Source organism: Pteropus vampyrus, unplaced genomic scaffold (assembly GCF_000151845.1).
Source record: "Pteropus vampyrus isolate Shadow unplaced genomic scaffold, Pvam_2.0 Scaffold42, whole genome shotgun sequence".
Taxonomy (NCBI): Eukaryota; Metazoa; Chordata; class Mammalia; order Chiroptera; family Pteropodidae; genus Pteropus; species Pteropus vampyrus.
The window spans coordinates 686,065-711,239 of NW_011888823.1; the positions used below are offsets into that span (position 1 = coordinate 686,065).

A 25,175-nucleotide genomic window follows, 5' to 3' on the forward strand; every position below is an offset into this window, starting at 1 on the left:
TTATCATAACCAAATCTGAATACATAGTCTAAGAATTGTTGTACACCAGAGACTAATAATTTGCCTAATTTACTTCCTTGGTAGCTTTTATTTTGCAAATAATAGCAAGCATTACAGTTTTGCGTGGAAGATGACTTGCAAATATTGATGATGTGCAAAAGTTTTGGTAAATATTTCATCAGAGAACTCCAAGTATCATTCTCTTTTATCAGCAAGATAATGGGACCCAGGGAAGGAAGATGCTTATAGAAATAGCATTTAATTAGGAGTCAGAAGATGTGGGTTGTGTCTCAGCTTGCCCAAAGCATTTTGTTGAGCAAGTCGCTTAATTCTGCCGTAATTGTTGTAATCCTGATGAGCCTGAGGGCTTTTTTTTTTTTTTTTCAGTTTTGAAATTTGGGTAGGTTAGATAAGATGATCTTAGTCTGGGTCTGTGGACAATCATGCACGACTTCAGGAGACTTGAGATTTGTACATGAATCTTGTGCCTTTGTGCGCGCGCGCGCGTGTGTGTGTGTGTGTGTGTACACAAGACATTTTCTGAGAAGAAGGCCTCTGGCTCTTATCATATTCTCAAATACCACCTCCCCTTGTCCTGTCCCCCAGTTAAAAACTACTAGGATGCATGATCTCAGGACCCTGCTAGCCTCAGTAATTTGGGATCCTCAGGGAAGCCCGATGGTGATTTAAAGCCATCGAACAGATACACATAATTCAGAAGCTAAGGTAGGTATGGAATAGTTGACCCTGGATTCCATAGCGAAGCAGAAAGATGATCATTCTGCAATTCGCTGCAGGACCTTGCTCTCGGAAGGTGCAGAGATGCAGGTGGGTATGCTTACGTGTGTGCCCGTGGCCCTCTGACACCGCTGGGAGGATGGCGTTTCTCCTCATCAACCAGGCTTACCCTCTCCCCAACTTGTGTGCTACAAGTGGCTGCAGTGACAGCAGGGCTGGGACTGTGTGATCTGAAAAGAGAGAGGGCGGAATGAATGAGAAGGTCCGGGGAACCAGCAGCTTGTCCTGAAATCACCTCCTTGGAAAGTACTGTATTTGGCGTTGTAGCCTTAGCACCAAATCTAGTGTTTAATCAGGCATTTATAATCTTGTTATGAATTCAATTTTTAAGGATTAAGTACTACATTTTTTCCCTATTTTTTTGGACTGCATTTCAAATAACCTATCTGGAATAATGTAGGTTAGATTGCCTTAGAGGACCACACCCGAAATGTGAACCGGTAACTTATGGACAGACAAAATTAAGCTTACACCATGGCTCAATTAGTGCTAATCCATGAAACTTGGAAGCAAATTTGACCTATGTCTCCCTTCAAGCCAAACTCACTTTCAATTATTTGAGGTGTTATTTGGGCACTTTCCTGTTTGCTCATGGGCGCAAAAGGCTTTGGCTGTAGGCCATAGAGCTAAGAAAACAAAGCAAGGCTTTAATTCTTGAATTTCTCAGACAGAGGTGGCAATGTGACATTTTAACTTAATAGCGGACATTTATTGAACACTTAATATTATCTCTTAGGTATTCTTTTAAAGGCTCTGATTGCACTGTATCATTTAATTGTCACAATACTGGTGAAATAGTTTTTTATTTTTCCCATTCAGCAGATTAGAAAACAGAGTCCCACAGAGATTAAGCAAATGATTCAAGGGCATAGAGCTAGTAAGGGGCGGGGAGAGCTGTGATTCAACCTTTGCCTGGTTTGTGTTATACCTATGAGAATAAAAAGAATGACTGCATCTTTTAAAGTACTGTTTTCCCCATCTTATATTCTTGAGAGTGTGAACAAGCTGGTTACTTATTTTGTACATGAAGAGAAAAATTTATTAAAACCTTATTCTTCTTTTGTGATTCTATGATGTTATGGGGATCTATCAGTCAATTTAAATTTTGCTTCAAAAAATCGTTGGACATTGTATTACTCCAGAAATAGGCCTAAAGATTATTTACAAAAGGCACGAATATAGCTTTGTGGAAGAACTCTGTAGAGAGACATACAAGTAGAGAGATCCAGGGGGCAGATGGGAACAAACCAGGCTGCAGTTCATCGAATAAAGTAAAAATTTCAGGTGAATGTCTTTCAGTTAGAAAAGGGTTGAAAACTATCCCAGGAACATGTGCTTGGCTAGTTCAGGGGTTTAAAATGCAGATTATTTGAGGGAAAATTAAAAAAAAAAAATAGAAGAAATGTCTTTTATGAGTTTCAAAGTATAAAGAAGGAAAAGACCACTTCCTAATTTGCAACTTCAATATATTTTTCCTTTAATGTTTCTTCTGGCAGATTCAACTGGTTCTAGGAAATGCAAGTTCGCAGTGGCAAGATGATAAACATTTTGGTTAAATGGCCAGAGACAGGCAGGCCCTGGTTCTTTAGGAATTTAAATGTTTAACTTCCTTCCTTTGACAAACTCTTGAAACCCCCCTTTAAAGGTTCATTTTTTTAGTAAAGATTTGCTTCCCAACTATTTCTCTCCATCTTTTATTGTATTGTATTAAACCTAATTCCTGGTAGGTTTACTCAATGTCTCCAATATATTTTTTTGTATTATTTTGGAAACATATAAACAAATCCCTGGAAATCTTAACCCCCTGGTCTTTTGGATTTGATCATTTGAAGGTATTTGTAGAAAATTAAGATGTTTCTTCTAATTTATTATTTGAGGAAAGACATTTTTGATTAAAAAATTGGGTTAGGGAAGAGTTAGAATGAACTCGAATTAAAAGTAGGTTGGAATTGATGTCGCGATCAGGAATAGCCACCTACAGGATAAGTCAAACTTGGTCTCCTTATCTAAAGGTTACAGAAGGAAGTTGGCATAGGGAGGCTGGCAGTGTACTCTGGTAATGACGGAAGTGCGAGCTTCTGAGTTCTTTCATCAAAGATCTCACCAGGTACAATTGAAAACAGTATGCCTGAATGAGTGAAGTCACATTGGAACTTTTGGAAATTCCACTCTTCTCCCAGCCTAGAACGTCAAGCCGGAGATGCACTGCACATAGGTTGGTCTAGACAGGTGTGGGGGACCACTTCACCTGAGCCAGGTGGCCTCGTTAATCTGAAAGTTTTATAATGTAAAATATGCCCACAGTGTGTGGGATAGTACAGTACACTCAGGCATGAATACAGCTCTCATGTCTGGCCCTCGGCCTCCTTGGGCTAACATAGCTCGTTCCAAGCAGTCCTCTGAAAACAGTTTTCTTTCCCTGATGCCTCTGGGAATCACTGGAACAGATGCTTAGAATTGCAGCGAGAAAACAATTGATGCAGACCTCAAATTGAGTGCTGTTCGTGGTTCTATTATCTCAGGTGGCAATTTATTAAGTTAAGTAAAACTCTAATTCAATTATGTATCAACATGGGAAAATATTGATTTACTTTCTTTTCCTGTTGGAAACTTAAGGAATATTAAATGTTATTATTTTGAGGATGTGCACACAGCTTTCCTTACCAGTACCTTGCAACCTGCCTAGAGAAGACCGAACTCTTTTTTTCAGACAAATACTTGGGCGAATAGCAAAAGTTTAAGCAGATACCTTGGCAGAATATTTGTTAAATTGGGTTTTCTTGCTCCAGGAGGGAGAAATTTCACTCTCCATTTTTTTTTTTTTTAAATTTCACGACTTAAAAAATTACAAGTAAGTTCGATAGTTGTTAATTTTGTTTTGTGAGGAAATAAGCTTTAAAATGAGGTGCAACTCTGTCTCCACTCTAAACTTTTCCTGATTCTCTGCATTTCTAAACATGAGCATCTACGTTAGTGAGCAATTATTTTGATTTCTTTGAAGACTTTGTAAATTCTATGAGGACAAGGTTGTAAGTTACTTAAGTGCAGAGACTTTACCTTATTCTAAGTTCTACACTTAAACTCTGCAGGTATAAGAGTTGGGCAAGATCATGGGGCCCGTTAAACACCTTATACTGTAATTTTTCAATGTTTTAGATGTTTGGTTACATTTCTTGCTCTCATTATTGCCATTTCTCTCTAGCCACTCACACGAAATACTGGGGCATTAAGTTCCTTGAAGGCATTTTATTATATTACATCAAGTTTTTCTGAATGTACCTGTTTAACATCGTGCCTGGCATAGAGTGTTGCAAGTGCTTAAAGCTGTTGTTGAAAGAAATAGAAAATGCTTTCATTTCTTGAAATACCTCTTTGCATTTATTTCCACTAATATCAGTACAATGTCTCACACTTTGAAAGGGATGGTAAAAGGGCTCCATTTATCTTCCCGGTCAATTTAAATGACCGTGCAGGAGCTATGGCCATAATGATCATAGAAATACAGAGACAGACTGATAAGAATATGAAATACAAGGGTTACTGTAATAGGCAAGGCCAGATTAAGTCATATGTCCCGTGGGAGTCAGAGGCTCATGGATCTTCCCTAGAATACATGAAGGTGGGGGGGCGTTGATGTCGTGATAGTGGGGAGTTCCTTGTTCTTCCCACCCCTGCTCAGCCATCCCTGCCCATGGCCATCCCTGGGTTAGTGGCGGCTCTGCAAGACCATGAAGGCCTTCGAAGCCCCTCTGTGACCCCTGACATTTAACTCTCCCTTCTCTGCTGACAATACAACACAGAGGGTAGAGAGCTCTTGCTTCTATTTGCCCTGTCAGTAAGGGACCTTTAATCTGTTTTAGCATGAAAAATTCATTAAGAATGTACTATTATTTCATCAGTGAAATCCTCAAATTTTAAATTAAATCCATAGGTCTGGTTTAGCAACCGCCGTGCAAGATGGAGGAAGCAAGCTGGGGCCAATCAACTGATGGCTTTCAACCATCTCATTCCGGGGGGCTTCCCTCCCACTGCCATGCCGACCCTGCCAACATACCAGCTGTCGGAGACCTCTTACCAGCCCACGGCTATTCCCCAAGGTATGGAGGGGGGGAGCCAAGGGTTAAAATATAACTCCCCACCGCTTTTCCTGCTGCTAATTTCATGCCATGCTGACGTTGTTGCTGTTTCTGTGTTAGTTACATTCCATCAGGTTGTCCTGAATGTCCCAGTCACATTTCAGAAACATAATTTGTTCTGGGACACACCTGAATCTCTCTAGATGAACTGCATTGTAATATAACACTATTTCGGTATTTTAAAACAAAACAAAACAATAGAACAAAATAACCTTTCTAAATAAATATGCGATTTGCTTCTTTTTTTGTTAAAATTTTACCTCTACGTTTGTTCTCCAGTCTGCCAGTGACTGAAATTCTATGATGGTTACTGACTGTGGTGGTTATGGGGTGGGGCGGGGGAGGGGGGGGAAGATTTGATAAAATCAGAATTTGTTAGCACATAGAGGTGAATGGGAGAACCGATAAGATAAAATCATTTTGGATTATGAAAGATAGCATTTCAAGCATTCGAACTATACGATTGCACCAATACTTAAGTGATGCGAAAGTATATTTGCTAAAGAAATTTGAGACTTGCAAGCTCTTACATTGGTTAATTCTCATGTTGATTACTAACAGCCACTACCAGAATAGGTTTGTTAGCATCGTTAATGTGATCTCTGAATTCCTAGTCTGGGCGAGTGTGCCCTGAAAGTATATAAATAAGTTATGTACTTGCACATATGTGCAGACAAGTGGCTATATTGGTTGTGACTGGTTCTATACGTGCACGTTAAGAAACACAGTTGGATGTTAACATTTGGGCTGACCAGTAGATACTACTGATGGCTTGGTGACCATGAACTTTGGCACTGAACTTTCTCTGCTGGCCTACAAAGGAACTTTATGGCTAACCATTTTCTTCATTGTAGCTGTGTCAGATCCCAGCAGCACCGTCCACAGACCTCAGCCGCTTCCTCCGAGCACTGTACACCAAAGCACAATTCCTTCAAACCCAGACAGCAGCTCTGCCTACTGTCTCCCCAGCACCAGGCATGGATTTTCCAGCTATACAGACAGCTTTGTGCCTCCGTCCGGGCCCTCCAACCCCATGAACCCCGCCATTGGCAATGGCCTTTCACCTCAGGTCAGTCCCGTGTTTCCAGACAGACGATTTGCTGTGTACCAGAACCAAATAGTCAATTCCCTGAGGCGGTCGTATAATGAATTGCCAAATTTAAACCATAATGTATTCTTTATATAAGCCACATGATTTCACTTTCCTGGTTTCCTTTCTCTCCAACCTTCCTACAGGCTGTATCAAAAGTTGTGGCTTAGACTTAAAATTCAAGTCAGTTTTAGTGTAATCACAGAAATTTTATGTTTATAATTAGTCGTCGAGGCATTTGCCATCTCCACTCCTAGTTCTGGCCTTTGGCTTAGAAGCTCACACTCGTTTTTTAAAAACATGGTATTCGGTCAGCCGATAGGGTTGTGAGCAAAAGCAGCTAATAAGAAAACATCAGCTTTTATAAAACAATCCGAGAGGAAGCAAACAAGTTGTGTGGAGAGAGACCCAGCTGATGACTACAGTGCTCTGGTGTAAATGAGTCATAAATGCACGGATTAGGAGAATTACTGCTCTTTGGGACTATAGAGGTATTTGAATGTTGTAATTGTTTTTCTAATTTGCATTGGACTATGAGCTTTTCTTGAGAGATCATATTAATAAATTGCCTTGATAATTGCGTGTCAGAGGGTTGGTTAGATTTCCTACATGTGGCATCTGTCTGAGGTTGACATTATTAGCAGTTGTTTAAATACAGATCGCTTGATTTTATTAGGGAGCTCTTGGCCCAGGTGGCGAGGACAGCAGCCCGCTAAATTTGGAGAAATGTCACAGAGGGGTTGCAATCTATAATTGCAATCGAGAATCTCTTCAGGGCTGAGAGTGAGAGTTTTAACAGCTTTATCTTTTCTTAACCCCCTTTTTCCTCTTGGTGGTTAGAAAAACAGAGAGAAGCTCAGAATGACACAAATGAAAAGTGAAAAGACAATTATAGTCAATTACACACTAATCACTGACTATCACCGCTGCCTAAGCACCAAGAGGGCATTCTAATAGGCAGAAAATGAGATTTTAATGGCACAAAGGGTGGCCAAAATAACGACTCATATATCTTTGCCTTCTTCGTTTTCTTCAACTTGTGGTTTGAGTCTTGGGAGTGGAGTTCCCGGGCTCTGCACCACAGTGATAACTCTGAGCAGCTGAAAAGTTCAAAGCTGTTGGAGTTGAAAAGAATGAATAGTAAAGGCAATGAAATAAACATTTCTGCCTAAAGGCAAAAGTTCATAAATCCTTTTTTTTTTTTTTTTCGGTAACAGTAAATGTAATTAAGTTGCATAGATTCCTGTAGCACATCCTGGGATAAAAAAATAAGAGATGGCTTTAAACCTCAGCCGAAAATAACAACATGAAAACAATGAAACGTGCTTCCTACAGGACTTGAATGCATTTAATTTCTAAATGCTGGCATTTATGAATGTGATTTTGCATGAAAATCATGGACTTAAATTAAAAGATACATCTTTGAAATGCCCAGATTTATAGCATTATCAGCGTCTTCCACAGCTTAGAAGTAACGTCAGAAGTAGTTATCTCTGCAGTTTTTAAAATAAGTGGTTTTGGGCCATAGAAAAGCTTTTTAGGAACATGATTTGGTTGAGAGTTTTAATAAAAGTAAACTTCAACCCTAACCAGTTCCTGAAGGTGAGACTCGAGACTCCCTCAGCATTTCATAGTGTTCAGTCATAATAAATATAACAACACGGATCTGTATTCTATAAGTGAAGCTGCTAGTTTTTTGTATTATAAGTGTATCACCTTGCATGTTATAATGAGTATATTTTACTGTATTATATAAGTGTTATGTAAATGGGATTATTAGCACTTGATCTTGAAACAGTTAATTATTGAGTTTCAGGAAGCTTGGCTATGATTCTAGAGTTGATGGTAGAGAGGGAATTCTTCCAATATTAAACAATGTAAAATTTCGTAGGCAACTTGCAACGTTTCTTGTATTTCTTTATTATGCTCTTATGTTAATTCCTTACTTAAAACATTGCAAATATCTAGGATATTTTGCATTTCTTCCATACATTTCTGCCTCAAAGCAGCAGTAGGAATCTCTGCTGTCTTCCTTCTTGAAGCGTTCCCCAATGAGTTAGGCAAGAGACGAATAATATGGAGCGAGCCCCTCATTTCCTCGGGCAAAGTTGAAGAATGAAAGGCAGTGAGTGAATCCGTATCTTGTCAACCATCTTTGCAAAACAACGGAGTAGGAGAATTAGGAATTAGAATTCACATTTCTGTAGCTTTTGGGATTTAGCACTTCTCAGGAGTCACTCTAAGCAAGAGGGGAGGGGCTACCCTACTTTTGGTTACCTGGCTTTATTAAAAGTATTACAAAGAAAATTTGAAGAAAAGAGCCCACATCTACCCACCTGTTTAACCTGTTGACTAAAGCAGAGAGTAAAGAGAGGGTGGCGACCCTTTCAAATCATTGCTTATTATGTAGAAGTGCTTATTAATATATCGGACCATACAATATTAAGATGAAACTAACCATATGATTACCATTCCCCTTCTCTTTTCCTCCTATCCTCCTGCTTTTTCTGCCTCTGTCTGGACATCTAAAAGGCAGACAAATCTACTGAGGCTCAGATAGCTGGTGGCCTGCTGAAGGCCATGGGGCCAACAGTGAGTGGGCTGGGGCTAGAACCTAGAATTCTTGGCCTCCTGGTCTAGATCTCACTCGATCTAGTCCATTCATACTTGGGTGAAGAGGAAACAGATTTCATGAAAAACAGAGGCAGGGACTTTAGTCATATTTTAAAATCATTTAGTAGAAATTAGTTTTCTAAACCTTTGGATTCAGGTTAATTTACACTTTCTTTTTTTTTTGCTAATACTCTACCTATTTTTTTGCTTTACACAGTTTTTTTCTATTAATCTTCTAACTTCTTCTAGTAATAATCTGTATGCTTATTGTAGTAAATGGAAATATATTTTTTAGAAGTGTCTTTAGAGTAGAAAAAAATTACCCTGGGCAACTGCTGTTAATATTTTTGCATATTGCCTTTCCGTTCTTCTTTTATATCTTTTTAAAAAATATAGTAGTGCCTGTAACTTTGCATCTTGCCTTTTCTCTGTTTTTACATTTCATCATAGGCCTTTCCCCACCTATTAATTTAAATTGAACTGGAGCTAAAGTGTTTGAGTCGTTATGATCAATTCATTGTAGATCTCTTCAGTGGAGGTTATCTGACACGTTAAAAATATTTGTGCATTTTATTTGACTTCTCTCCTAGTGTCATTGAAATTGATGTGTTGTTTGCCATGCACACTTGAAAATCATGTGTTAGAATGTGTATGAACTATTGTCCAATGGGCTTTCTAGCTTCTTGTCAAAGAACTCATAGACGCCAGGACAGATATATTGTTTCTCTCTGTGTGTGGACTTCTGTTGCTTTTTTGGGGGGTGGTTTTCTAACACATTTGCTCCTTCGAGCAAAGATTTTTTAAAGTTTGGAATCGAAGCCATTAGCCAAATGACGTTTGTTAGCTGTCCTCAGTCTTTCTTTCAGGGAAGGTCTCAGCTTCATGAGGGAAGGATGTGAAGCAGTGACTCAGGAAGGTCATACCTGTCCAGCTGCTTGGATTGGAATAGCACTTATGAATCTCAGAGCACTGACAAAAAATTGTAGAAAATTTGGCCATATCTTTCCTCAAGTTGCTGAAAGGGTCTGTGCACTACCTAATTTTTGGCAAGTTTATCTTTTTTTTTGAGGGAATCAGTAACTATATCTGGGCAATGTTCCCATTTTACTTATGGAAAAACTGAGGCCAATGCAACATAATCATCTAAATGACCGGGTGATTTACCAGCAGAGTTAAGAGACAAATCTATCTCTCTGCCAGTTGTTACCAATTCCTCTATAAACAGAAATTACACATTTCACTTGGTGAAGAAGCACAATGTCCTAGAAAGTTTTTCACGAGCTCTGGCACTAATAGGAAGCCTGATTTTCCTGCAGGCATGATTGAAAGTCTTCAAAATTGGAGTATTTGGCTTCCCATCCCCTCAAAGACTGGATCTGTCTGGGGACTTGAGGCGAGATTCTCAGTGATGGGTGAGAGAGGGATGTAGGCTAATGACCTCAAAATTTTCTTCTGTCTCTGAATTATATTCTGTTTGAACTACATAACCCTTTCAGGAGACAAGGCTTATATAATGAATGACAAAACACCCTCTGAGAAAGAAAACCATTCAACTCACTCTAGAGAGGGCTTTCCCTTGTAGTAGCAGCTTTCTTTTGAAAGGTTGTGTCCTCTTGGTGTGGGACAACACAGAAAGAACACAGGGAAATAGAGGCCATGTATTTCCCCTTCAAACCCAGATGGTATGTTATCAGCCCCTTCCTGCATGTGTAGGAGAGAAAAAGGAATGTTGACTTGGAATATGGCATGCCAAGGAAATACCACCATATGCTCCAGACATGAGACTAATTAACATGTTCTTCTAATTAACTTTCTTTCCAAGAAACACTAGTCTCTCGCGATGCCCCCAAACACACAGAGCCAAACCCCCAAAACAAAGCCAATTAAATCAACAATCTTATCATGTCACACTCTGTCCCCATCCTATTTCTACGAAGTCTACAGTTTTTGGTGATAGCTTCTAATGATTTTTTTTTGAGTGAAATACAGTATCAGTGGGTTACATGATTTCTAGGAAGCTTTTTTTATTTGTTATGTGTTATATAAAAATGGGCCAACTTGGCTGCATTTAGGGTTCATCAACTATTGCAAATGATTCTTCAAATGTTTTGGGTTTGGTAAAACCTAAAACACATTTTGCCGAGCACTTTTCCTCCTTAATTTTTCAAACTGTGTATTTTAGGGAAAATTTGATCCATATGGTTTTGATTCATTTACTCTTATATCATTGACATTTTTTTTTTCCTACGGAGCCATTTGATATCCAAGAAGCTTTCTGAGCCTTTCTTACATTCATTTTAAGCATTTCCCTCCTTAAAAAGAGGAAGTCCTCTTTGCAACCTCAGAGGCCATAAATTTCGAGTACTCTCAATTCAGCAATACTTAAAAATACATTTGGTATAAATCTGGATTATTATGAACACATTTTATGTTTAGAGCAGATGGGCAGATTTTCATTTCTGGTTTACGAGTGAAACGAATGACAAAATAAGAAAATAGGCTTAAATTACAAAAAAAAAGTTTTGTTTTAGAGAATGTTTAACTGTTATTAATAAATCCCCATGGTAAGAGCTATGCTCAGAGGCCTCATTTCAAAGTTTGTCCAGGTCTTGGGTAAGATGTAATTGAATAACCAGTACACCTGTCCTATTTCATGGATAATCTACTGAGGAAAGAAAAAAAAAATCTCATAAAGATTTGTGTACCAGGCTTGAAAATGCTTGGATGTTTGCTCACCACTCAGCAACTCAGGAACAAAGAGTAGGTCTGCAGATCTCATCAGGTTTATCGGCCATTCATCTGTTAAGTCTGGTTGAATCATCACAGCTTCGTGGGGATGAGACATGGTCTCAGAAACAAAACTCAAGAAAGCAGATAGATCTTTATATTAACGAGATTGTGGTTAATGGTGGAAGACGCCAAGATCAACTTTTGTTCTTAATCACATTTCACAAAAGAAAACCTTTAACTCAACCACCCTCCAGTTGCTTTTAAAGAATAATATTAAAATTGAGATTATTAGTGTGTAATGTATGTAAATTGCATATTTGGTGTCAGCTACGCTTATTAGGCAGCTTCTCCATTTCATGCATATATGTATTAGACTGTTGTGGTTCCATTTCAAATTTGATTTCAATTGCTCAGCACAGTTTCTTTTGACAAACATTTGTTAATCCTAAAACTTATTAAGGAGGAGCATTTAAGTGTTAATATGTGTACACAAAACTCAAGGCTGCTTTTGATTTAGCTTGTCATTTTTTGGACCACAGTGTTCACAATTATCTCAAATTCCTTAGCTGCCAGGCAAGACGATGGCTCTTTGTTCATGGGAGGTATACGTACCATGCTCAGCTTGTTATGTGGTTGGGATATAGTTATTCAGATGGTTGTGATGGGTACTTTTCCGTTTCATATCAGGAGACAATCTTTTTCACTGTGGCATGGTCATTCCTTGACCTTCTCTTGTATTCTCGATATATGTAAAAACAATACAATTTTCTCTGGTGGCAAGGCCAGCTCCTGTTTCAGAGAGCTGCTTTTCTGAACATTTTTGGGCATGCATCCAGAAGCTACTTGATGCCAGACCAGTTGTTTTGTCCATTTCACACACAAGTTGCAGATCCTGTGCCCTCAGCCTACTTTTATCATCGTTCAAAACCAGACAAGCAGGTGGCCTGCCACCAACCCATTTCCCCATAGAACCACTTCCTTCCCTTTATACTTTCCAGAAATTCTTCTGCAGAAGTGATTTTGATTAAAGAGATTGGTGGGGTGTCAAACAAAGCTTGGACAGAGAGGCATTCTGTGCAAAAATAGTTGCCTCTCCAAAGCTCGTGTCTCTTTCTGTTTCATTTCTGAAGCAGTTCATGAGCTCAAAACCAGGGCTGCCGAAGCCTCACATGTTTCTGAAGGCTCAAGGATGTTTATGATCATAAATGAGCCCATTTCAGCTATCCCAGAATAGCCACTGGCCATTTGCATGTTTCCATTCTTCCATAGTAGGCTTTTGAGATGTTCTGTCTGTGTTGAAAACATCGCTGCTAATCCATTTGTTGAATCGATGCTGACTGTAATTGACTTGGTGCCATTGGTTTTTCTCCGAAGGCTGTGGTCGCTCCCCTTAAAGAATGAGGGGAGCCCTGGTTTATGTCAGCTCTAGCCACAGTCCCTAGAGTTAGTTATGGATTTGGAGAACTGAGAGAAACAACCACTTGGCCCAAATCTCCTTTCTAAAGAAAGGGAGGGGGCAGCCGTCAGTGATTGGATCTTACATCATGTCACTGAAAGGAGCCACAAGAAAACCTTTCCTGCAGAATTAAATTTTGTTGGTTTCTACTGAATTGATTTAAATAGAAACTCCATCAGTTATTTTCTCCTGTACCTTGAACAAATCAAATGCAACAACCCTATCGTTTTTAGGCCCATTTGAATTCTTTTAGCCATTGTGGAGAGAAAAAAAAATGGAGTGTGATTGCTTGGTCTATAATTAAGCTACTAGAATAAAAGTTTTTCTTTGTAGTTAGTAAAGCTGTGCTGGATTCTAATGTGAGGCCAGTGGTCTGAATCAACCCTTTATATGTGATTGGAATGCAATGTAAAGCTTTTAATTTATTACTGCATTTGCAAAATGGCAATATCTACAGAAATCTGAATACTTGCATATTTATTCAATTAGAGGCTGAATGTGTGCTTTGTACTGCAGACACAGAAGACTGGATTCAGTCATTAGTTGTATACTATTTTTTTTCCCCTAAAGAATCTGTCTCTGCAAAACAGTCTGGGTTTCATCAGAGGTGTATATTTTTCAATGTACAGTATAATATTTAAAAATTACTCTTGACATTTTGCTAGAGTTCGGTAAACTAGAATCTCGGAGATCAGTGATTGCGTTGTCCCTGCTGATCAATGGGAAAGATGGCAAACTGGGAGATTTTTTGACGGTGTACTCTGAAGAATCACAGGGTAGGATTTCCACCTTGAAGGGACTATTTCTTCACGGTAAGATGATGGCACAGCTAGTCCTCAGTGCCGAAGTCATGAAGGAGACAGGGATTCAAAGCAATCATTACTTTTTCTTCTCATAAAATGCTGATGTCTCATTTCGTGCGGCTTACATTAAAAATCGAATAAACTATTGCATCTGTTCTGAGATTAAAAAACTCTTTATGACCCATGGGAAAATTTCTAGGTCAATGTCAACCCTTTCATGACTCTTTCAGGCAGAATTTCTTGTTTTAGCCTTTGTCGATGTTACATTTTTGCATTTCTACCTTGTTAAAACACATACCACACTGTATTATATTATAGTATATCTATTTACCCTTTTGACTCTGGGCTTCTAGAGGAATGGTGGTAGGTCATAATCAGTTTTGAACACCCAGAAACCAAACAGTGCCTCATAATAAAGGCTTGTTCCCTAAAGTGGGCTCCTTGGTACAGTGGTTTGGGGGAAAAAATTCTGAATCAACAATTTGATAAATGTTACAGATTATAGCCCTTCGTCTTTCAGTCTCAGTACACGTTAGCCTACTAAAAGCTCTGACAAGGCTTGCAGTATGAAAACATGTTTTATAACTCAGTGTTTTTTTAAATTAAATTTATTGAAGTGACACTGGTTAATAAAATTATGTAAGTTTCAAGTGTACAATTCAACAGTACATCCTATGTATATTGCATTGTGTTCACTACCCAAAGTTACATTTCCTTCTGTCACCGTATATTTGACCCCCGTTACCATTATCTAACTTCCCCACTCCCCTCCTTCCCTCTGGCAACCACTAAACTGTAGTCCATGTCCATGAGCCTCTGTTTTTTTTGTCTTATTTGTCTGTTGCTTTCAGTTTTATATCTCACATATGAGTGAAATCGTATGGTTCTCAACTATAACTCAGTATTTTCTAATTTAACTATGGAGCCCTTTTGTTGAGTATCAGACTTCCAAATTTTGAAGAACATTTCTTAGGAAGTGCTGAATGAAAGAATATTCAGTGGGGACTCCACTCATGATTTGTCCATTTCTAAAAATAGTTCCCTTGATTTTTTTTTTTTTTTTACAAGCGAGTGGTTCTTTCTATTTAACATCTGATGTCATCTTCTGCCTCAACACATTCTCAGCCCTCAGTATAACAACTTGGCAGGAAAGAGAGTAATTTTAAGGACGAAGCAATTATATATGCTTAATAATGTTTAGTTAAGGCAGATGGAGTAAAAGAAGGCAAGAGGATTCCTGTTCAGTGAATTGATTGCTTCGTGGGTGTAACTCATCCATCTAAAGAAGGAGCCCCAAGGTCAAAGGCATTAGATTCCGTACTTGTCAGCCCTTCACTAGCTATGTGTCTTCTGACAATTGGCTTGAACTAGCTCAGCTTCTGTTTCACCTCCTTGTTAAATTCGGAAGGTAATAAAAAAGAATTGTCCCATGGAGTTATGTTGCGAAACGCAGTACTTAAGAAATTTAAATCTTTTTGACAAAGTAATAATACTATTGCAACAGGACTTTTATTTTTGTTTACTTAGAGATATCATGCGAGACGCTGACAAAAAAATATTACTTTTGTTTGTCCCTGACAAAGAAAGCAAATGTGGAAACTGAGTAATCTTGAAAGAAAGGCAGTTTTTTTGTGGACTGAGTATTTTCAGACATTCCACTTAGACATTTTAAAGAACTAAGGACTGTTATTGATATTATTCAGAATGCAGTAGTTGTAATGTGCCTGAGATATGTAGTCCCCAGTAATACAATGTACAATTTGGATCATAATAGCATGAGAATCCACTACAACAAACACGAGAACCAACGATCCTTCATTCCATGGGGCTAAGTGTGGGGAGAACAAAGGATTGTCTTATTGTTTTTCTCTTCTTATTCTTGTTTTGATTTATTGAAATACGATATTACATGAATGCATTTTGAAAAATATACATTCCAGCTTCTATGATACTAGATATCGGATAAATTGGAAGCACTGACCTCAGAGGCAGGAGAATCTGATGAATCTGTGCTTCTCTCTCACCAGCGAAAGATAAAGGAAGCTAAAACAACAGGAATAGAAATATTTTAGAAAGTAAGGGGCCATCTAAGTAATTCTGAGTTAACTGATTGGGGAGGGTTCTTTTAATCACTAAGTGACAAAGACTCTCTTTTGTCAATATCTGTAGGATTTAATTTCTGTAGACCAAAGACCTATGTATGTAAGTGGCTTCCCTGTATGTTGGCAGCCAACATAAAGTTGCCTGTGCAATGGGAGGCATAAGCTACTGCCCAATTTATGATCAAGGACACAAGTATACTTTTAAGTGGAAAAGCAACACATCTTTATAGTCCAGTGCCCCTGGAATTGGGTAAGGGAGGAAATGAAGGTAGGTGGGCTCTTGGCTTCATGGCATCATAGCTTCTGGTTCTTGGAAGACTATATGCTCGGATGTTGTCCCATATCTGTTGAGTTGCTACAGGTTTCCAGGTATTTTAAATGAATGCTTATTCTGCCTTACCACAAAGCCCATGGAAATAGCCAGAAAACATTCCCTAAAGGATATATTCATTCTTGACATCTGCTCTTTAAATCAGTATCACTTGGTCTGTTCAGCTGGCTCTTTTCTCCATCCTAAGGACATACCCTCCTTCATGTGGAGACAAGGGAAGGGAAGCCTCTCTTCTATTAGCGTCAGGCATTTAGCAGATGGAGTGTTATGACATTGACTTTGGGCAGCCACAGACATATTTGCCTCCTTCGTACATAGTCTAGAAGAAAGGAGATATTTCCTTGTTGAGCTGGGCAACTGTTTTCCTCCCTTAGTGTGCTGGAATGTCTGCCCTTCATTCTAGGGAAATTTTAGTGGAATAAGAATATGGTGGAGCCTAATATCCCTCTGTTTAGGAGGGGCAGAGTCGAGTCTCTTCTTTTAGTTTATTATATAAGTGCTTTTTTTTCAGTTTTAATTAAAATTTTCAGTTCTGGTTGACATTCAATATTATTTTCTATTAGTTTAAGATATATAGCATAGTAGTTAGACACTTATATAGTTTTATGTATGAAGTGGTCCCCTCAATTAGTCTAGTACCCACCTGGCAGCATACATAGTTATTACAATATTATTGATTATATTCCCCGTGCTGTGCTTTACATCCCCAAGACTGTTTCTTAACTACCAATTTGTACTTCTTAATCTCTTCCCTTTTTTCACCTAACCTCCCTAACCCCCCTCCCATCTGGTAACCATCAGTTTGTTCTCTGTATCTATGAGTATGTTTCTGATGGTTTGTTTGTTTGTTTGTTTGTTTGTTTTGTTCTTTAGATTCCACTATGGAAAACAGTTTAGAGATTCCTCAAAAATTAGAACTACCTTATTTTAAGTTTTTTGTTGAATCTCAGACAGAGCTAGGCAGCTTAAAGGCTCAGCAAGGTTTACATTTATGAATGGTTATGAGGCTCAACCAGCCCTGCGTTTCCTTGAATGAAAGTTTAGTTTTTAGCAATTAGAGATAAAATTTTACATGTCATCTCATGCAAGATGCCTAAGCCCAGAGCTTTTCCCTTTCTATATTTGGAATCTTAGGTCCTAAAGGGTCAATTAATGTTTAGTAAACGTGTCCTGAACTAGTCATGAAATTAAACCAAGATATATGTTTGATTTTCCACAGTCATGTTTTCAGACAGGTTTTTGAAACGATGATAGGTTTGAGCGCTTACCCTTCAGAGGGCTACTGTGGTTGTGAGAAATTTCCTGAGCCGAGAAGAGTTAACAGCAGGTAATGTCATTCCTCCCAGAAAGAGTTTGAGACCCTCTGTGTTAAGTGATGAATGAGGACATCTTGACCCACATGTGTTTTACATTAGAATGGAGCATTGCCCCGACATCCTCAGGAGCATTTGTCAAGATTCCCTGGACAGAGCTTCTGTAAATTACATGCTGCAAATGTGTCAGGGTCAGATAAGAGGATATCATTAACTCCTCCAAGTTTACTCAGGGCGCTGTCAGGCCATCTTAATACGCTAACGGCCAACAATTTGCCTTGAGCTGTTTTGTTATATTTTTCATTCATAGAAGAAAAAAATATGTATGCTATACCCCCCAATATTGCACATGTTCTTCTCTCATAAATCATATTAATTGTAGACATGGTCACATAGCATATTAAATGCAGGCATGCGTAAATGAATTAAAACACATGAGAATTTTATTCCGGCCCATGGTGGGTCTAACATAGTCAAATGCCAAATGTATTAACTGGTATACTTTTTCATTTAGGTGGAATAAGCTTCTTCTTACTGGGCTTTATTTTACTGATAATAGATGGATATAATATGATTGTTCATCATTAGCTGGAAGTAAACTATACATATGTATGTATGTATGCGTATATATACTATATAGTATATACATATATAGTATACATAACACATAATAATCATATATATGAATCTTGTGAGCCATTTCTATACTAATTTTTTGCGTAGGTTTATATTTTAGTCATCAGTCCCTAAAGAATATTGCTATCAACAGCTAAGCTCTGTTGAGAAACAGGTATTCTAAAGAACCGATAAAATAAAGGCGATTCTGTGATTGGCCACAGGACTGGATATTAAAGCATGTGTTACTTAGAGTTTAACAGGGCCAGTCCTTACTACTCTCTTCACCAATAAAATTTGTAAATATATGTAACATATGTCTGGCACTCATACTCTTTCAACATACATTAAACATAGCTACTTGTAAAATGTAAGCTAAGGATTAAAATAAAAAATAAGGATGTATTTGGCCGGACATTTTCAACGCACTGGTTTTCTATCTGGTTAGGTAAAGGGTGGCCGTGCCCTTCCCTGGCCGTGCCCTTCCCGTAACTCTCGGTCTGGGTGAGAAGGTCACCATCCTTACCTTAAGAGAAACTTCTGCCTTCAGGCAATTTCTCTCTTTGAGCTTTCAAACAGACAGGGCCAAAAAATCTAATTATTTAGATGCTAATCAACTGCAGGGTAATTCCTAAGGCATTTGAATCCGAAGACAACATGTTCTGGAAATTCTCTGCTGTTCAAATGTAGGCTTTTTAGTCTCAAAGCTACAGTCACTGAGGTTTAACTCCTAGATGACTCCAGTAGCACCTGTATCTGCAAAAATCATTCAGGTAAATGTTTGATTATTTATTTATTTATTTTTAGCTCGAAATAAGTTATATCCAAATTTAAAAAAATATATGTAGTCAGTAGACTTGGAGGGAAGAGTGGAAGGTTAAAAAAAAAAACCTTTATATCATACAAAGCTGTAAATCACAATGGTTTTCTAAAAAGTAACAATGTGTGTTTTTAATGTTAAATCAGAAGAACATTTGGTTACTTGAGAACAAAAAAAGACAAGAACCAGGATTTCTACTAACAAAAAAAGAAGTGTCTAGATGGACACCATAATTTGCTAAATCATTTTAAATTTCTGATAAGCCCCGAGCACTTTCAATGGAAGACAAAACCATAATGCCTAGGCCAAGACAAATATTTTCCAGACACACTGTTTAAATGTAAATCTTAATTTGCCCCATTGTTTTTATCTTTTATATTAAATCTTACAATAGGAAAATTAATTCAAGAGAAATATGGCACAAAGCAATTGTAAAGAGTTAGTTTTTCCTGAACCATATAATCTTCCAATCAAGATATAAACAACCTATTTGGAATTCTGAAATTCGAGAATGAGTTTAAAGAGATCTTCAGAAAATGTCTCTAATAATGGCTGAGGAACTGGCCGAAGAAGTGTCAACTCATGATATTGAGGCTTTGAATTTGTTTTTAAAGTTTATGCATAAAATGATTAAGAGACAGCATCTGGGAAATGTTTTTCGAGGTACTATTTAGAAATATACTTAATAGATTTTTTTCAGATGCCTCACCTAAGAGTCGTACTCAATTAAAAGTAAAAACTAAGTTCTTTCCCATGTCCCTTCCCCAGGGATATTTATTAAACAGAGATATTTATTAAAGGATAGTTCATTTCCTAGTCCTCCCACCTCCTGGATTTATCTGGCATTTGATAAGAATGTGGTCAATGGTCAGTAGATAGAATTGAGTAGCATGAGTTTCTTTCTTTCTTTTTTTTTTGAAATTGTGAAAGCCAGGCAACTGTGCTTCCAGCCACCACAAATTAAAAAATATGTATATCAGGGAAAAATGTCCGCCCGGCAGTAGAAATAGCTTACTAATGGTTTTTGAGGGGGGAAACACACACACACACACACACACACACACACTTTGCAACAAGTGAAGATTTTATTTTACGCTTTGAATTGCAAATTGTTGTAGGAAAATCATGTATAAAAGAAATCCTGACAGTATTCTTAAAGAGAAAATCTGACTAGAAGACATTCTATAACCATATTGGGGGAGTTCCAAGAAGTTTGTTTACCAACTTCTTTGTGCAGCGAAAGGAAATTTCCATAGTGTCCCTTGGACCATATGAAATACAAAATAGCGTTTAAAGAAATGTATATAAACGTGTAATAGGAACCTTCCATGGAGATTTGAGGTTCAAAATTATGTTAGGGGAAATGTATTTTGTATTTATGTATTCACTATTTTGTTCCAAGAAAGATTTCATTTTTAATTTTTAAATTAGAAGTTATTAAAAAGATGTATATTTCTCAAGTCTTCTCAGTGCAAAATTTCGAGATAAATTGCGTTAGTTATAATTTTTTATTCATGTCATTTTCAGACCAAATGTAGGAAAGTATTAGTGCCTCTTTCCCCATCCTTACACAATTCTTGAGAAACAAATCCCAATTACAATAGGCGACAATCACAACGGAAATAAGAATTTGTGGGAGAATGTCTGTATTTTGGATTCTATCAGGCAAGTGAAAGGGACCAAAGCTAATTGGTCTCTGGCCTTCTTCATGCTTCACATTTGCCACTGCGAGTATTGGGCTGCTGAGCTAAGAGCAACTGCTAAAGTAGGAGCTGTCACTAGCTTCCTGTGTATGACAGTGGCAAGACCGACAGAAAGACCCAACAAGTATCCTTCTATTCCAGTCACCCAGCAGCCATCCCTCCTAAGTGTATCATGCTCCCAGATGTCTTAAAGACACTGTGTTCTGGAGTCTTTGAGGAACTATCTTTCTTTGCCCTAGAATAGGGCCCTGGCAGATAGCTTCTCCATCCTCCAAGAGATATATTTCAAGGTCTTATATTTAAATCCTGACCTACTGTTTTTTCTCATTCGGCAATTGCAAAAAGTTGTTCCACGAACATTATGAGCTGAATTTTGCTTATGAGAAGGACTCATTTCTTCTCTTTTAGGATCTTCATGGCTTTTTTCCCCCCATGGAAAGTTATTGCTGCCTTCAAAGTTATGCAAACAAGAAATGTATGGTAGAGGATTAAAAAAAGTTTATCACAAAAAATATATATATAGCTCATGGGAGAGTGTGCATGCTTTGAATAAAATTCTGCTCTTACTCTCCAATTATAACTATATATAGAGTTTTCTATTTCTCTCTTAAAGGAACATACCATTAACTGAGTTTCAAGAATCTTCATGAAGAACGCTGTTAATTTAAAACATATTTTCTTTTTATCTAGTATCACTGGATAATTTTATTCTCTGAATTGATACAGTTACAAAATTGCTTTTTCTAAGTGTTTTTTTTTTAACTTGGCACAGCTTATTTACAGAAAAATATTTGTACCCTGTGTCATTAAAAAGTTACATTTTTTATATTTTTATTTTCCCTATCCATTCTTGTCCATTAGACCAGTACACAAAAAAGTACCCCTGATTAAAAAAGAGTGTATTTAGCATTGAATAACCTCTTTTAAAGACTCTTTTCTTCTAATAGATGTAAGTAATTTTGTCTTGAAATAATATATTTAATAAATTAATATATCAGTGGAAGTTTATGAATTTTCCAAGTGTCCACTGTAAAATCTTCTCTCTAACCTCAAAGAAAGACAAAAAAGAAAAAAACAACAACATGTAGTTGGAAGAATGTTCAGGAAATACCTTAAAGGCATTCTAGGTTATGTTCGACTTTTTAAAGAGAAAGGACGAAGTAATTAACTTGCTATAAACAGCGTTGGGTGGGGCGCTAAGAGAACCCCAGGGTCTACAGACCTTGATTCTCACTTTACCTTGTGATTTTCATTTTCCCCAAGTCTCTAATAAAACAGAACAACGCTCTGCAACATATGATGATTTTTTTTAAAGAATGTAAGTCATTTTTAGAAATTTTTAAGAAGATATTTCGCCATGTAGTTCAATTACCATGCAGCTTTCCCCACACCCGCCGGCCTCCCCCGGTGCTCACAACACCGGCACTCCAGTGAAAGGGAGAGAAGGACATGCAGAACAGGGCCTCCGGGAAAGGTGACAGAAATCGGTGGGTTGTTAAAATGGAGAAAGAAAAGATAACCCACGGAAGGCGGTGAACAGATTCTGTCTGTCTGTCTGTCTGTCTGTCTGTCTCTCTCTCTCTCTCTCTCTCTGTCTCTTTGTCTCTCTCTTTCCCTCTCCCTCTCCCTCTCTCTCCCTCCCCCGCAACCCCCGCCCCAGGGGCTAATAGGAGATGGATCCCTTTAAAGCTGTATTTCAAGAAGATTTTGTTTAGCTATGAGGATTATGCAGACCTTTCCCCAAAGGGGTTGTGGCCTCATTGTTTTTGGAATCTAATTTAGGATGCTTTCTGGGATGTAAGATTCCTCTCCCTTTTCAGCCCTGCTGGAACCCCCAGATCCAGGCTTCTGTGGCCTGAATTTCCTCGGAAGCCAGCTCAAGGCCTGGAGTCAGGCGTTGGGCTCCTGTGTTCTTATTCGATATCCACTCTAATATCCATATGCTTCGGATGCCCTAAAGCACAACCAGACTATTACGGCAATATTGTGCAATCGTGGGCCCCCCGTATTTCCATTCTTTGTAAGCAGGTGATATTTTGTAAGCAAGTGAGGTTCTTCACCTGGCAGTCAATTTGCACAATCACTGTTTGAGCTCTGCCACTGAATTGTATGAAGCTGAGAGAAATCACTTCCTCTCTCGTGTGGCAGGTTCCCAGCTGCGACATTAATTATCCACTTACTTCTGTCACAAGGTGTTGTAAGGGTCAGCGAGCTTGAGTTTGTGAAACCTGTCACCGTGCTAATCTGAAAGTTGTTCTGTTGTCACAGTTTTGTTTTAAGTTCTCTTGCTCTTGAGGGTTATTTATAAAACCGAATGGACTTTTTATAACATATTTGCATTTCAGGTTTTTCTTTCCATTTAACGCTTCTTTATAAGAAATGTTAGTTTACAGAAGAAATGAAAAAATAGGTGATGGAAACAGTTACTTGGAGCAACATTTACCCTTCATTCACTCATTCATTCATTCATTCAGTTCCATTTATTCATTCACTCTGTTCTGTGCTGGGTGGATAAAGCTGAGTAGGTTACTCACCTCAAAGCTCTCACAATTCAATGTGGGTAAATGAGGTAATGATTACGTGTTAGGAGGGGTGAGTGACGTACAAGGAAGCATCAGGGTGGGAGCAATTATTTCTGATTACCAAAGGATGCCCACGAAAGGGAGAGGGACCTTCCTGAGAGGACACACTGTGAGAAAAAGACATAGATCTTAGAATTCACAAAAAGAATTGGATTCGGATTCACTTAACTTTTTAAAAAAAATATGCGAATGCCTGTTTAAAATCGCATGTGAAACTTCCGGATGTAATATCTGAGGAGATATTCTTCTATGTGAACAGATGTAATTTCTCCCTAGCGCCATCCCTCTGTCCCTGTGTATCTCCTTCCTTTCCCCTTCTCTGAAACTCTATTTTATCACTAGGGGCATGGTATAATCTCTCTTCCTTCTCTCTTTCCTTCTTTTCTTTCCCTTCCTCCCCTATTTCTTTCTTTTTTTCTGAAACTGCAGTCAGATGTTATCATTGGGCGTGATGTAATATCTCTGCCACTTTGAGTGGAGGTCACCATCTTCTGAACAGCTCTTTAACAGATTTCCAAAGAAATAAAAATGGGACTTTTCGAGTTATTCTGTCAGCTATAGGCTCTGACCTGGCCCTGCCCGCATTCTCACTTCTTCCCAATCTGCCTGTTTATTTCAGGTAATGGGACTCCTGACCAACCACGGAGGGGTTCCCCATCAGCCCCAGACCGATTACGCTCTTTCCCCCCTCACTGGGGGCCTGGAACCTACCACCACGGTGTCGGCCAGCTGCAGTCAGAGACTAGACCATATGAAGAGCTTGGACAGTCTGCCGACATCTCAGTCCTATTGTCCACCCACCTACAGCACCACGGGCTACAGTATGGACCCCGTCACAGGCTACCAATATGGGCAGTATGGACAAAGTAAGCCTTGGACTTTCTGGGGGGGTGATTATTCCTGGCAGGGTGGAAAACGTTACCTCTTCTTTCAGAAAGGCGAGGCAGTGGTATGACTCAGCCTCACATCGACTCTCGGTTTTGTGGCAAAGTCGGCTGATGGTTCCCGCAAGGCCTCGCTCGTATAATTATTTTCTTAACCGATGTCAACAACATCTTGCGGTTATTAATTGCCGAGATGTGAAACCTGATTGCCACTAGGTAAAACGCAAGGGTTGGCCCAAATGAAATAACCCCTGGCATTGGAAACACATGTTCTTAATGAGGTCAGCTCAAGGATCTTATGGAGTATAATCCCAAGGACACAGAGTTGTGTCAAACTTGTCTCAGGAATAAAAATATTAGCCTCGATCCTTTGATACCACGGTATTAAATATGACACTGTCAGCCTGTAGCTGATTTTGCCCCTTGCTGTGAATTGTCCCAGCATGACCTAAAAAGTCACGTGTGTTTCCTTACAGGTGCCTTTCATTATCTCAAACCAGATATCGCGTAAGTGGACTGTCCACTTGGAGCTAAAACTGGTCCCGTTTCCGGTCTCCACAGCCGAGACATGAAGAATCTTCTCAGAAAAAAAAAAAAAATCACCCTTTTTAGGGGGCAGTCTTGACAGGAAACAAAGAAGAATGATTGATTTTTCTCTCTCCAGTAGTTGCTTTCAAATTCTTTTGAACATGTTGGACAAAAGCAGTGGAGAAAAGGAAGACCCGGAACAATAAAAGACAAATGCAACATTTTAAGGCAATGATTTTACATGGCTACGTATCAAATATCCCAACTCTTTTTTGTGCTGATGATCAAGGAGCTAAAACATTCCATTTATGTGTGTGCGTGTGTGCGTGCGTGTGCGTGTGTGCGTGTATGAGAGAGAGCACGTGTGTGTGCGCGTGTGCGTGTGTGTGTATGTGAGATTTATCTGGACTGGTTTGGGCAAGCAGAATGTTCTAAAATAGCGTCACAGAATTCTCTGAAGTTTAACACGATCGATGTCCAATGCTGACGACTTTACAACTGCTCACTTAATGAAGCAGGAATGGAGGAATCCTTCACTTTTACACACTGGAAATTCATATAAAAATAAGTGCCACCGTTTTTAGGAAGTTAGACTAGATGTAAAGGACCTCCCAAATCAATTATTTGTTATCTTATCTTCATTTGTAATTCAGTTGTTAATCAACGTCCAG

The 25,175-nt window shown here is 38.5% G+C and overlaps 1 protein-coding gene across 1 annotated transcript in view; it reads left to right on the forward strand.

Moving 5' to 3' along the window:
- Nucleotides 1-24,710, forward strand: part of PAX3 (paired box 3) — an 89,691-nt gene extending 64,981 nt beyond the window's left edge. The window contains exons 5-9 of the mRNA XM_011358674.1: nt 4,730-4,895; nt 5,789-6,003; nt 23,712-23,958; nt 24,453-24,483; nt 24,644-24,710. Of these exons, the coding sequence (XP_011356976.1) occupies nt 4,730-4,895; nt 5,789-6,003; nt 23,712-23,958; nt 24,453-24,483; nt 24,644-24,710 (726 nt within the window). The remainder of the gene's footprint in view (nt 1-4,729; nt 4,896-5,788; nt 6,004-23,711; nt 23,959-24,452; nt 24,484-24,643) is intronic.
- Nucleotides 24,711-25,175: the final 465 nt, after the last annotated feature.